We start from the raw sequence: 14,223 nt of genomic DNA, 5'->3' as shown, positions 1-14,223 counted from the left end.
TACTACTGGGCTTCCCTGGTGGCACAGTGGTTAAGGATCTGCCTGCCAAGGCAGGGGACACGGGTTCGAGCCCTGGTCTGGGAAGATCCCACATGCCGCGGAGCAGCTGAGCCCATGCGCCACAACTACTGAACTTGCGCTGTAGAGCCCACAAGCCACAACTGCTGAAGCCTGGGTGCCTAGAGCCCATGCTCTGCAACAAGAGAAGCCACCGCAATGAGAAGCCCGCTCACCACAACTAGAGAAAGCCCGCACACGGCAACAAAGACCAAACACAGCCAAAAATAAATAAATAAAATAAAAATTTAAAATAAATAAATAAATCTGCCACTATTGTTGCTATTGAATCAACATAACCTCAAAATTCCATTAGGCATATGCCCAAAAGAAGGGTATCCTAAAAGCCAAAGAAAGATGTTACCAGTAGACAGTACATCCAGAAAATGACTGAAATCTATAATTTAGGTGCAAGGAATTTACTTGTTAATGTCAGAGTTCAAGAAATACAATCCTTGAGAGGGCAGACAGCAGAGGCAAGAAGAACTACAATCCTGCAGCCTGTGGAACTAAAACCACATTCACAGAAAGACAGACGAGATGAAAAGACAAAGGGCTATGTACCAGATGAAGGAACAAGATAAAACCCCAGAAAAACAACTAAATGAAGTGGAGATAGGCAACCTTCCAGAAAAAGAATTCAGAATAATGATAGTGAAGATGATCCAGGACCTCGGAAAAAGAATGGAAGCAAAGATCGAGAATATGCAAGAAATGTTTAACAAAGACCTAGAAGAATTAAAGAACAAACAGATGTACAATACAATAACTGAAATAAAAAATATACTAGAAGGAATCAATAGCAGAATAACTGAGGCAGAAAAACGAATAAGTGACCTGGAAGACAGAATGGTGGAATTCACTGCTGCGGAACAGAATAAAGAAAAAAGAATGAAAAGAAATGAAGACAGCCTAAGAGACCTCTGGGACAACATTAAACATAACAACATTCGCATTATATGGGTCCCAGAAGGAGAAGAGAGAAAGAAAGGACCCTCACACCGGTCAGAATGGGCATCATCAGAAAATCTACAAACAACAAATGCTGGAGAGGGTGTGGAGAAAAGGGAACCCTCTTGCACTGTTGGTAGGAAGGTAAATTGATACAGCCACTATGGAGAACAGTATGGAGGGTCCTTAAAAAACTAAAAATAGAATTACCATATGACCCAGGAATCCCACTACTGGGCATATACCCAGAGAAAACCATAATTCAAAAAGACACATGCACCCCAGTGTTCATTGCAGCACTATTTACAATAGCCAGGACATGGAAGCAACCTAAATGCCCATCGACAGATGAATGGATAAAGAAGATGTGGTACATGTATACAATGGAATATTACTCAGCCATAAAAAGGAACGAAATTGGGTCATTTGTAGAGACGTGGATGGATCTAGAGACTGTCATACAGAGTGAAGTTAAGTCAGAAAGAGAAAAACAAATATCGTACATTAACGCATATATGTGGAACCTAGAAAAATGGTACAGATGAACCGGTTTGCAGGGCAGAAATTAAGACACAGATGTAGAGAACAGACGTATGGACACCAAGGGGGGAAAGTGGTGGGTGGGCGGTGGTGGTGGTGGTGGGATGAACTGGGAGATTGGGATTGACGTGTATACACTAATATGTATAAAATGGATAACTAATGAGAACCTGCTGTATAAAAAAATAAATAAAATTCAAAAAAAAAGATACAATCATCAGCACTACTATTTATTAAGTGTTTTTTGGACTATGGTAAGCAATTTACATGTTTTATAATCACATTTAATCAATACGACCACCCTACAATGTAGGTACTTACAATCCATATTTTACAGATGAGAGAAATGAAGCTTACAGAAAAGAAGCAATTTGCCCAAAGGCACATAGCTATAAGTAATACAGTAGAGGCAGGAAGTAAGGCTAGGTCTGATACCAAAGCCTGAGATAAACAAGAGCTAAAGCCTATGCAATATTTTAAACTCAAAATATGAAGTACTTTGGGATGGTTAGGGTTTAATACAACAAAATGTATCCAAAGTAAAATTTCAATTACGTAATTACACCTAAAAGACGGAAGGGATTTCACCAATACCAGTGAGGTGTAGGTAAAAACATGTAACTAAATAGCTAAGTTATAAACTAATGGTGAGTTCGAGTACCTGATGAAATATAATTCAAAAGTCTACCCAAGAAACATTATTGATAAGTTTCAGATATGAACAAGGGAAATCAATCAAGGGTACCAATGACAATAATATTAATACACATAAAGTTATTACAGAGCTTTCAAAGAGGAAAGCTTGAGGAAAGTCAATTTGACTCTTTCACGCTAAAGCAGAAAATATTCCTTAAACATAGAGGGGACGAGTTGAGGCTCATCCAATATTCTCAAATTTCCAAGAATAATTCTCCCCAGTCTGTTGGTTGGTGGGGCTGCCAGGATCATTACTTTGCGGTTCACACAGATAAACAGAAATGAGGGACTTGAGTTTTTAGAGATCTGAGCCCGTTTCTAATAGGATATGCATAGGTCCCTGCCTTAAATGTAACAGAGCTGTTATGTCTCCATGAACTTGTAAACAAGGCCATAATTAACAGAACTAAATTAGATTTTCCCATAGGTAACTATGACAGGTACAAAGTAAGGAAGTCAAAGTTCCAAGGTTCTGGGCCTTGGGCTCCTAAATCACAGATAAACACCACCCCCACCCCACTCGCGGGCCTGTACAGATACCAATATATTCTGCTTTTAAAATATAGGATGTAAGCAGTAAAAAGAGATGGATGATAAAACTAACTGTAAAGGAAGGCCCTTCCCTTTATATTATATAAAGGTAGTATTTGAAGACAAATTATAGAACTAAGAAAGGTAATGGAACAAGGTGATGTCCACTCCAGTCATGTAAGAAGTAAAGAATTCAGAGACTATCCATGAAAATAGGGACTAAAGAGTCATACTAAAACTGCATTCTATTATAAATTTTTCAAATGTAGGACGGATTATTTTTACACCTGCGTAGAAAAAGTGATCTATATATAGTGATCTATATATATAGGGTGCTCAATGTTATTAACCCAAGCCCATCCTCATAAGGTTTTACTACTAAAGAACAGAACAGCTATGGAATATATATTTTTAAAAGTTTCTTGGAAGCACAATTAATTCGGAAAATTAATGGAGATTTGGAACACTGGAAAGGATACTAAGTTAAATACCTTTTATTTGACAAAGAGTCAAAGCCGATGATTAAACAGTGAAAAGCACTGTTCCTCTGAAAATGTAGACAAAGTAAGATACTGAACGATACTTGTGTTTCTCTTCAGATCGTATGAATCTTTCACCTTTTACTAAAAATTCCCATGGTGGGGGGGAAAGAAAGGAAAGAAGAAAAGAAAAAAAAGGAAGATACTGCAAACAAAACAATGAGAGTATAATAATAAATAGAAAACTATTCAACGAAATATAGGATTATATCGGACCTAAAGAGACAACTTAGAAAAATATTAACTTGAAAAACTGAAAAGTCAATTTATAAATATAGTAATCAACAGAACAAGAATATAATATACTGTAAAATTAACATCTAAATCTTAGTATAGCATGAAACTTTTTTGTTTCTAATCAAGGAGACTAAACATGAGGATATGCATGCATCCAGCATACATGTGTCCCTGGAAACATTCAAAGCTTATGGTGGTCGTTAGAGTCACATTCCTAAGCAAAGGAGAGAGGTTTCTAATAAAGCTCAGGGATACAGTCATAGAAAACTGTCCTTAAGAATATGTGAGACTCACTTCTAAGTTTAGGTTTGCTCATTATGTTAAAAACAGACTTAATGAGAAAGGATAATGACTAAAGGTGTGTCCACTGAGTCTCCATGGCTTCTGAGATCTAAACTTGAGACTACCTCTCTAGTGCTAGCAGGAAACCAGTGAACTAGAAGCTCTAGAAGATTGGGGCGGGGGGGAGGCCTTGATGGAGAACTAGATTAGACGGAAGTTAGAAAATACAGGTTTATCAAGTGTTCTCTTTCTTGATATTAAAAAATACACATACACACACACACACACACACACACACACACACAGAGTAAACCCATCTCCAGCTAAAAGATATACAAGAAGCAAAGAGGAATGTTCCTCTTTGCTACATTAAAAAAAAAAAAAAAAATTAGAATAATGCATAGCAGGAAAATGAACACTTCCCATTTGGTTTCTTGCTATTAGAAAGGAGCTGATGATGTTCCACTTTGTCCTTGACAACAACCAAACCTACCATGTGGTAACGTTATGTTCGCACCATCAATGATTGCCTGTGCCAGTTCATGATCATTGTTTTCAAAAGCATGTGCTGCAGCCTTCAAGGCATCCCAAATCTCTTTACGGCCTTCAAAAGCTGGTGCGGTATCCCAAAATTCATCTCTCTTGCTGCGTAGTTGTCCATCTGTCATGGGATAATCACTTTTCCATTTGGGTTTCTCCTTTTTCAAAGGCTGGTTACGACCTAAAGCGACTGAGAAGAAAAATAAAAGGCTGACATCAAAACCAAAATTTATAAAAGATGTTTTAATAGCTATCTGGCCATTCTTCTTTGGTTCTTTCATCAAAATTATAGCTGGAAAGTTGGCCCACTAGCTAACTCTTGCATTCTGAATTCCCCTAACCTATTTTATTTTAGATCTACAAGAGCAAATGGAGATATTAGGTGGCTCTACTCAAATCTTCCAGTGACAAGTTAGTAGCTCTTTTCCATTCAGTCTGCCTTCTCCAAAGGAGAATTTTTGTTTGTTTTTTGCGGTACACGGGTCTCTCACTGTTGTGGCCTCTCCCGTTGTGGAGCACAGGCTCCGGGCGCGCAGGCTCAGCGGCCATGGCTCACGGGCCCAGCTGCTCAGCGGCATGTGGGATCTTCCCAGACCGGGGCACGAACCCGCGTCCCCTGCATCGGCAGGCGGACTCTCAACCACTGAGCCACCGGGGAAGCCTGAGAATTTTTTAAATTATCTAGAAAAATCGTAGTAAGTGTTCCATCAGACAGCAGTGGCAGAATTTAAAAAGAGTCAAAGGATAGCATAAAAGAGAGGTGAGATACTAGGAGAAACCAATGGCATATGTCCAAGGGTCCTTGAATCTCAGGACCCTTAAATATATGAAGCCGGAAAGCAGGAACTGAGAAATCTCAAAGAGGGAAAAGACTACTTTGTGGTATCCAAAGGAAGAACAGCCAAACCACCAGATCCACAAGGAAACCTGATCATAGAAAAGCTTCCTCTAGCACCCTGTTCTGGACATGAGTCTAAGGAACTGTAAGTATCTTTCCCTGAAACTCAAATATAGAAGCTAATTTAGAAAGGGATGAGGGAGAGAGGTAGTGCTTTACTCTTTAGAGGGACCAGGATTGGAACAGGCGATCCTTGATACTAGGCCAAAGGAGAAGTGCCCAACCACAAGGAGAAGAACTACAACACCCTACTCTAGTTTTAATCCAAGAGGAGAAGAAAAAAGAGGGTAAGAGTCCACTCCTTTTTTGCTCTAAGTGGCAGCGTGGCTCCTTAGAGAATGTAGTAGGAGTGCTATAACGAGTCTGATGCAGCTTCTTTGCACCCAGATACTTACCTGGCATATGACCACTGATCTCATACTGACATACAGAGACATTCTTATCTTACACAGAGCCACAGATAAGAAATTGTTAAACAGAAGAACAGGTAAAAAGAAAACTGAAGCTCCATGGAGTGTTGGGTAAGAGTGGGTGTGAAATAAATGACAGAGTGGGTAGGAGGGAGAGGGTGTATATCAAAATTCAATGTTCTATATTTAATTGCAGGAAGAATACTAATTTAAAAGAAATTACTCTCAAAATGGTTCTAAAGAATCCCTGATATCAACCATTCCCTCACTGGCCCAGGGTCAGATGAAATTTGAGTTATTCATAACAGAAATAAAACAAAATAACTCTAGCCCCTAGGCAATCTCTACATCCTACACTAGGCTATATTTCAAGATGACGGGACCAATTCATGCTGCAAAGTGTATCTGGTCTGACACTTGGAGTAAACCATGCTCTCTTCACCCAATCTGGCCACCTTATTTCAAGGCAGCACATCAGGTCTCATCCCCTCACCTTCAGAACACCCAAAGGTGTTCAGAATATGTCAGATAAACACATTCCACCCCCTACTGATTCCACCAACAAGGTAAAATTAAAGGTAAATTTTATTTTCTGCTATATTAACCTTTAGATGAGTCAGAAACAGTTTAGAGACAACATTCACTATTAGTTTACTGAACAGGGAGTGGAAGATAAGACATCACAAGTAGATACCTATTTGAATAGGTAGCTAATTCAATACTCAAATAAATACCTATTTGAATAAAATTTCATGTCTACTTGAAGAGTTCCAGAGAATTGTCTAATGTCTATTAGACAACTGTCTATTGTCTAATTGTCTGTCATATGTATTAAGTGTACCAGAGAGAAAGTTGATATAACTGTAATTGTGGGAGAATCGCAACGCAAAGGCAAAGACAACAACAAAGCCTCCACGATCTCGGTACTTAAGCAAAGGAAACTGAAAGGTCCTCAAAGAGAAGAACCCAACAGAAAAACTAGCTCACAGTAAAGGTAGAAGATACTTTGGAAAAAGTAAAAGCACCTTCCTTACAAATATGACAGCTTTATTTTATCTCCCCTCACCTGTAGAAGGCATAAGAATAAAGTCAAATAAAAAATATAAATGGGACTTCCCTGGTGGCACAGTGCTTAAGAATCCGCCTGCCAATGCAGGGGACATGGGTCCCAGCCCTGGTCCGGGAAGATTCCAAGTGCCGCGGAACAACTAAGCCCGTGCGCCACAACTGCTGAGCCGGCGCTCTAGAGCCCGCGAGTCACAACTACTGAGCCCACGTGCCACAACTACTGAAACCCGTGCACCTAGAGCCCATGCTCAGCAACAAGAAAAGCCACCGCAATGAGAAGCCCGTGCACCACAACGAAGAGCAGCCCCCACTCACCGCAACTAGAGAAAGCCTGCGTACAGCAACGAAGATCCAATGCAGCCAAAACTAAATAAATAAATTTTTTTTAAAAAAGTATAAATGATACATTATGCTGCTTAGGGATAATCATTACTCTAAATGCATTTTCAAATCTGTATGCTGTCAACAGTTCCAAAGTAATTACTTTGTGTAAAAGTAAATAAGACAAAATGAATGCTTGTGACATGTAAGTAAAGCTTACTTTTACTTCCGCCTAGGTCTCTGCTTTCCCTATATCACAAACATTTGTAATGGAGAATATCTGCCTATCAAATGTCCACTATAAAAATACTTAAGTCTTGGGACTTCCCTGGTGGCACATTGGTTAGGACTCTGTGCTCCCAATGCAGGGAGCCCAGGTTCGAGCCCTGGTCAGGGAACTAGATCCCACATGCATGCCGCAACTAAGGAGCCCACGTGCCACAGCTAAAACCCAGCACAACCAAATAAATATTTAAAAAAAATACTCAAATCTTTGCAACATAAAATATTTTAATGAAACCACTAAGCAGTACAGAATTTTCACTACAAAATATGAGGTTAAAAGCTTCATGTTAGGGCTTCCCTGGTGGCGCAGTGGTTGACAGTCCGCCTGCCAATGCACGGGACGCAGGTTCGTGCCCCGGTCCGGGAAGATCCCACATGCTGCGGAGCGGCTAGGCCCGTGAGCCATGGCTGCTGAGCCCGTGCGTCCGGACCCTGTGCTCCGCAACGGGAGAGGCCACAACAATGAGAGGCCCGCGTGCCGCAAAAAAAAAAAAGGAAAAGTTTCGTGTTAAACTAAATGTGGTTTATCGTCTAAGTTATTACTTTTGTTAAATAAACTGGGGAAAAACATGAAAATTTAGCAAAAGCATTTAAACTATCATCCTGAAATATTTATCTTCATGAAAACATTTAGGGTTGTTATGAGGATTTAATAAATTAACACTGTATAGCACTTACAATAATGATAGATATATAATAAAACTACAGTAAGTGCTTGTTAAATAAAAATAACTTTGGAAGTATATATGAATTTTTAAATCTTCAAACATTTTTGCAAAAATATACAGACTAAGTCTTTTTTCTTTTCATGATTTCTGAACAGAACCTGACATTCTGAGACCATAAAACAAAGTACCTTCCTTAATTTTTCCTTACCGAAAAAAAAGAAACAAAAGATTAATAAAGAAATTAATATTTTTAAAAACCTAAGTTATTTCAGAAAACACCCTTTTTTCCCTATCAATACACATTTACTTTCAAAACTTTGCCAAAAACTCACCCTTCTCAGAAGCCTCTTGATAACATTCATCTACGCCTTATCTTCTCTTTCCTTGTAACCTTTCAACATTTCTTCCCAAAGATGTGACAAATAAATAGATCTAACATGTAAAAACCCCAAGAAAGATTTGCTTCTCAGAGCTAAATATCGATAAGAAACACAATCTTAAATATTTTTACTCCACAACTGAATGCTTTTTGCAACTCATTTTGACATTTTATTGGTAAAAAACAATGATCTCTGAAGTGAAGTATGTTTGTAATTGTTTTCCTGCCTTTGGTTCCTCTTTTGAAAACTGATTTAATATCGGGACTCTTCAAATGAAGTAAGGAGGGGCCATTAATGCACAGGTACTGTAGATATCACAATATGACTCAAGAAATAATAGCTTTAACAGACTGAAAACTCAAAGAGTTTTCCTAACACAACATTCAGGTAAAAAAAACCTGAATATTTGAAAAGATCACAATCAAAGGGAAAAATGTTGTTCAAAAGAATTCTGAAGACTTTAAAGCAACACGGAATAGAACTCGGATAATGCACCTATTTTAGATTGATTATAGTCTTAAAATCGTGAAAATGAAAGGGAAATTTTTCTGTCACTTCAAGAGTTAAGAATAGATCCTACAGAACCCTTCTGTAACAGATTGTGCTAGCTTAAAAGGATAGTTGTAAAATATTTTATTCTCACGTAAATTTAGAATACACTATATATACACATACGCATATATATATTCCCTAAGGCAACTAACTGCCAAAATAAAAATAGGGATATGGGGCTTAAAATGCCTAAAATACGAGCATCAACATGCCAACAGTCAATACCAAACCCATATCTGCTCTACTGTCTGAGAATTTAGAGGTGGAAGAGACCTTAGATGGTTTGAGCAACCTTACTATTTGACAGAAGACCTAACGAGGATAAATGACTTGCTCAAGGTCAAAAAGAGCCAAGACTAGAACCCAGATGACTAGATTCAAAGGCCAGAGCTCTCTTTGCATTATAGCACTCCATGTCTTACCAGAGCTGAGAAGTATGTTTTCTTTTACAAACCAAATCAATTATGAAGGTTCACTCAAAATAAAGCATGTGTTGAGCTGTTTTTCTAGTATCACTCATCCATCTTTCACGGGCTTCATTATGACCAATGGAATGTCTCTGGTACGACAAAGGAAAAGCTAACCAAGCAGCACCACCTCCCCAACTCCATCCAATTTACCACCTAATTCATTTCTTTGGAGATATACTCACCGAAGAAGAATCATATAAGGAAAGAGGTAATGCAGTTTTCTGGCCTGTCAGCTTCAACTTACAAAGTACTCAGCATCTATACCACATTAGGCACTAAAGATCACATGTATGCATACTTACTTAAGTAACTTAGATACATCATTGTTTTATGCTACAATTTAATACTAAATAGAAATGAGAACTTTGATTGTACTTCTACCCTAAAGCTTATAAAAATTAAGCAACTAGAGCATAATTTTAAAGGCATATAATAATTTCTAATGTTGTTTGAGCTACCTTTATTGAGGGGGAAAAAATCAACATAATGACCTCACATCGACTTCCTGGCCCTGTTTCTCAGAGTATAAGTCTACTTACCAATGGTCTGAGCATACAAACAGGCAAAAGGAGAGCCTAACTACAACGTAATGTTTCAAAGACTTTTTTAATGGATGAGTCTTATTAGAAATGTTACAAAAACATACAATTAAATCACACACACAAAACAACTTTATTAAAAAGGGCAACATTACATAAAATTGGGACTAAGAATATTGGTCACCTAACACCAGCACACTGTACCTTTTAAGTAATACATTAAACTTTCAGATGGTTCATTCTACTGAGGGGTAGGGAGGTGGGGAATGGCTTTATCCAGCATTACATTCTTTGGAATGCAGAGACCTTTTCTTCTCTCAATTTACGGGCAGTTTGGGGGAGGGAAGCACACACAAGTCAAGGATGCCCACAATTTCCACTATTATCTAACACTGTGTTGAAAGTACTAGCCAGCACAAGCAGACAAAACAAAACAATTAGAAGTATAAGAACCAGAAAGGAAGAAAACCGTCTCTAACTGCAAATGATATGATGGGTATGACTGGAAAATACAAGAAAATCAGTGCTAAAATGAAATGATAAAAGAAATTAACATAGTAACAGGATATAAAATGTAGGCCTTCTTATATACATAAAATACCCAGCTAGAAGATGCAATGGATGAAAAGGTGCTGTTTATAATAGAAACATAAAAGATATAATACTCGGAATGCAACAACTCAGGAAAACTTTTTTAAAATCCATGAAAGATGCAAAAGTAGACTTGAACAAAATGAAGACATCTCTTGTACTTGGACTTCAACATTATAAAAATGTCAATCCTTCTAAAGTTAACACCTACATTTAACATGATTCCAGTGAAAATAATTTTTTCAAAACTTTTTCTCATGCTAGATGAGTTGATACTAAAATACATACAGGGGACTTCCCTGGTGGTGCAATGGTTAAGAATCCGCCTGCCAATGCAAGGGACACGTGTGTGATCACTGGTCCAGGAAGATCCCACATGCCGTGGAGCAACTAAGCCTGTGTGCCACAACTACTGAGCCTACGTGCCACAACTACTGAAGCCCATGTGCCTAGAGCCCATGCTCCACAACAAAGAGAAGTCACAGCAATGAGAAGCCTGTGCACCGCAACGAAGAGTAGCCCCCTCTCACCACAACTAGAGAAAGCCTGCACACAGCAACAAAGACCCAATGCAGCCAAAAATAAATAAAATTAAATGAATAAAAATTTTAAAAATTAAATAAAAGGGAAAAATAAGAAGAAAGGTTCTTTCTTACTGACAAATGCTGGTAATAAACAAAGAAAAGAATGACATATTTAAAAGAATCATTCTTTAGAACCCCATAACTGATTCAGGTAAGGATTATCAATAAATATACTAAAGCATCATGGGTAAAAGGATACGCAGGGTGTCAGAGGATCACCCCAAAATACTGTGAACTGCTAAGGAGAAATTACACTGTAGATACCTGACATTCATTACCTTAACCAAGTGACCAAACTTAGTCTCCTGATGTGCTGCAATATGAAGTAAACAGAACAAAAATGAAGTGTTCTTACCCAAAATGTTTAACTTGACTCTAATTAAACTTCTAAACCTAACTTCTCATTTATAGGAAATACAAAGACTAAAGGAAAAAGTTAAAACATTTTCGGACATTGCCAAACATCCCCTGGAGGGTAAAACTGTCCCCAGCTGAGAAACACTGGTCTACACCAAATGAGACAAAATATGAACTTTGGTTGAAACCCGGTATGGAAAAAAGTTATAAAAGATAATCTGGGACAACTAGATAAATCTAAATAAGAATAGATAATAGATGTCATTAAGAAATTACTTTAACATTTTCCTAGGGGAATTCCTTGGTGGCACAGTGGTTAAGAATCCACCTGCCAATGCAGGGAACGTGGGTTCGAGCCCTAGTCCGGGAAGATCCCATATGCCACGGAGCAACTAAGCCCATGCGCCACAACTACTGAGCCTGCACTCTAGAGCCCACGAGCCACAACTACTGAGCCCACATGCCTAGAGCCCGCGCTCCGGAACAAGAGAAGCCACCACAATGAGAAGCCTGCACACCAGAACGAAGAGTAGCCCCCATTCGCCAAGGAGAGAAAGCCTGCGTGCAGCAACGAAGATCCAACGCAGCCAAAATAAAGAAAGAAAAACATTTTGTAATGACACAGCAAAATAGTCTTATTCATGAAGTAGAGGCATGCTGAAATTTTTAGAAGTGTTACAATGTCTACAACTTTCATTGGTTCAGCTGTTAAAATGGGGAGTGTGCCTGTATATATACAAAACATACATATACACACATACAAAAGAGAGAAAAAATGTGAATAAAGCAAAACGTTGGCTACAAATTTACACGGAAAGTACATGTGTACTCATTTACCATTATGTTTACACAACTGTTGAAGCTCCCCATATTTGATTTTAATAAAAGATAAAGGAATTATACATTTAAGATACAAAGCATATAAATCAGAAGCTGAATCCTTGCTACTCAAACTCCCAGTTTCAGAGTCCTCTTTAGGTATGGCTTTTAGGCACATACCTAATCCTCATATATTCCCATATCCAGATTCCAACGCCAACCCTGAGCACTGAAGCTTGTTGGGACCATCTACAATTTAGAACACAACAACTGAAGGGAGATCTGGAAAACTCAAAACAAAAGCAACAGAAGTATTGAACAGTTATTACTTAAACTCTCATCTGTGGGACAGTGCTTTTTTGGAACAAAGAATTAATAAATCAGCAATAACATTTTAAAAGAACATTAAATAATTATAAAACAGCCAATTTTGGGCTTCCCTGGTGGCAAAGTGGTTAAGAATCTGCCTGCCAATGCAGGGGACATGGATTCAAGCCCCAGGCCGGGAAGATCCCACATGTCACAGAGCAGCTAAGCCTGTGCGCCACAACTACTGAAGCCTGTGTGCCTAGAGCCCGTGCTCCGCAACAAGAGAAGTCACTGCAATGAGAAGCCTGCACACCGCAACAAAGAGTAGCCCCCACTCGCAGCAACTAGAGAAAGCCCATGCACAGCAACGAAGACCCAACCAACACAGCCATAAGTAAATAAATAAATAAATAAGAATTTTTTTAAAAAAACAGCCAATTTACCAAGAAGACATAACATCATAAATATGTATGCACCTAACAATAGGGTTTCAAAGTGCATGAAGAAAAAACTGAATTAAAGGAGAAACAGACCATCCTAAAATTATACTTAAATATTTTAAATTCTTCTATTAGTAACTTATAGAACAATAAGCCAGAAAATCAGCACGAATACAGAAGACCTGAACATTATCAACAAACTTGACTTAAATGACACTGATAGGAAACCCCACCCAACAAAAAGAGAACATACATTCTTACCAAGTGTATATACAGGCCATTCACCAAGACAGATTATACAAACCTTAAAAGAAGTCATACAAAGTATGCTCTACAACCATAATTAAATTAAATTAGAAATTAATAACACAAAGATACATGGAAAATCCCCAAATAACTATAAATTAAATAATACACATATAAATAAATCATGAGTCAAAGGGAAATTAGAAAATAACTTGAATGGAATGAAAATGAAAATACAATACATCAAAACTCTAGGATGGACTTCCCTGGCGGCACAGTGGTTACGAATCTGCCTGCCAATGCAGGGGACATGGGTTCGAGCCCTGGTCCGGGAAGATCCCACATGCCGCGGAGCAGCTAAGCCCATGCGCCACAGCTACTGCACTTGTGCTGTAGAGCCTGCGAGCCACAACTACTGAGCCCGCATGCCACAACTGCTGAAGCCCGCACGCCTAGAGCCCGTGCTCCGCAACAAGAGAAGCCACTGCAGTGAGAAGCCCAAGCACCGCAACGAAGAGTAGTCCCCGCTTGCCGCAACTAGAGAAAGCCTGCGCACAGCAATGAAGACCCAACTCAGCCAAAAATATATAAATAAATAAATATTTTTTTAAAAAAAGAAAAAACTCTAGGATGCTGCTAAAAAACACTGCTCAGACAAAAACTTATAGCATTAAAATGCTTCTATTAGAAAAGTCTCAAATCAATGAAGTAGGCTTCTACCTTAAGACTAAAAGAACAAATTAAACTCAAAGTAACCTTAAGAAAGAAAATAATAAAGAGCAGAAACCAAAGAAATTGAAAACAGAAAAATACAGAAAAATCATAAAAGCAAAAGCTGATTCTTTAAAAATATCAAACTGATAAATCTCTACCTAGACTGATCAAGAAAAAAAGAAGACAAATACTACCAATA

At 38.3% G+C, this 14,223-nt stretch overlaps 1 protein-coding gene across 2 annotated transcripts in view; it reads right to left on the bottom strand.

Moving 5' to 3' along the window:
* The window catches only part of UBTD2 (ubiquitin domain containing 2), a 57,652-nt gene that overhangs the window by 14,127 nt on the left and 29,302 nt on the right, over positions 1-14,223 (bottom strand). For both annotated transcript variants that reach the window (XM_082835683.1, XM_082835682.1), the window contains one exon: positions 4,327-4,563. In XM_082835683.1, coding sequence (XP_082691809.1) covers positions 4,327-4,563 — 237 coding nt within the window. The remainder of the gene's footprint in view (positions 1-4,326; positions 4,564-14,223) is intronic.

Source organism: Leucopleurus acutus, assembly GCF_964270905.1.
Source record: "Leucopleurus acutus genome assembly, chromosome: 3".
Lineage (NCBI taxonomy): Eukaryota > Metazoa > Chordata > Mammalia > Artiodactyla > Delphinidae > Leucopleurus > Leucopleurus acutus.
Note: the sequence above shows the minus strand (reverse complement) of the source record. Positions and strands in the feature narration are given on the sequence as shown.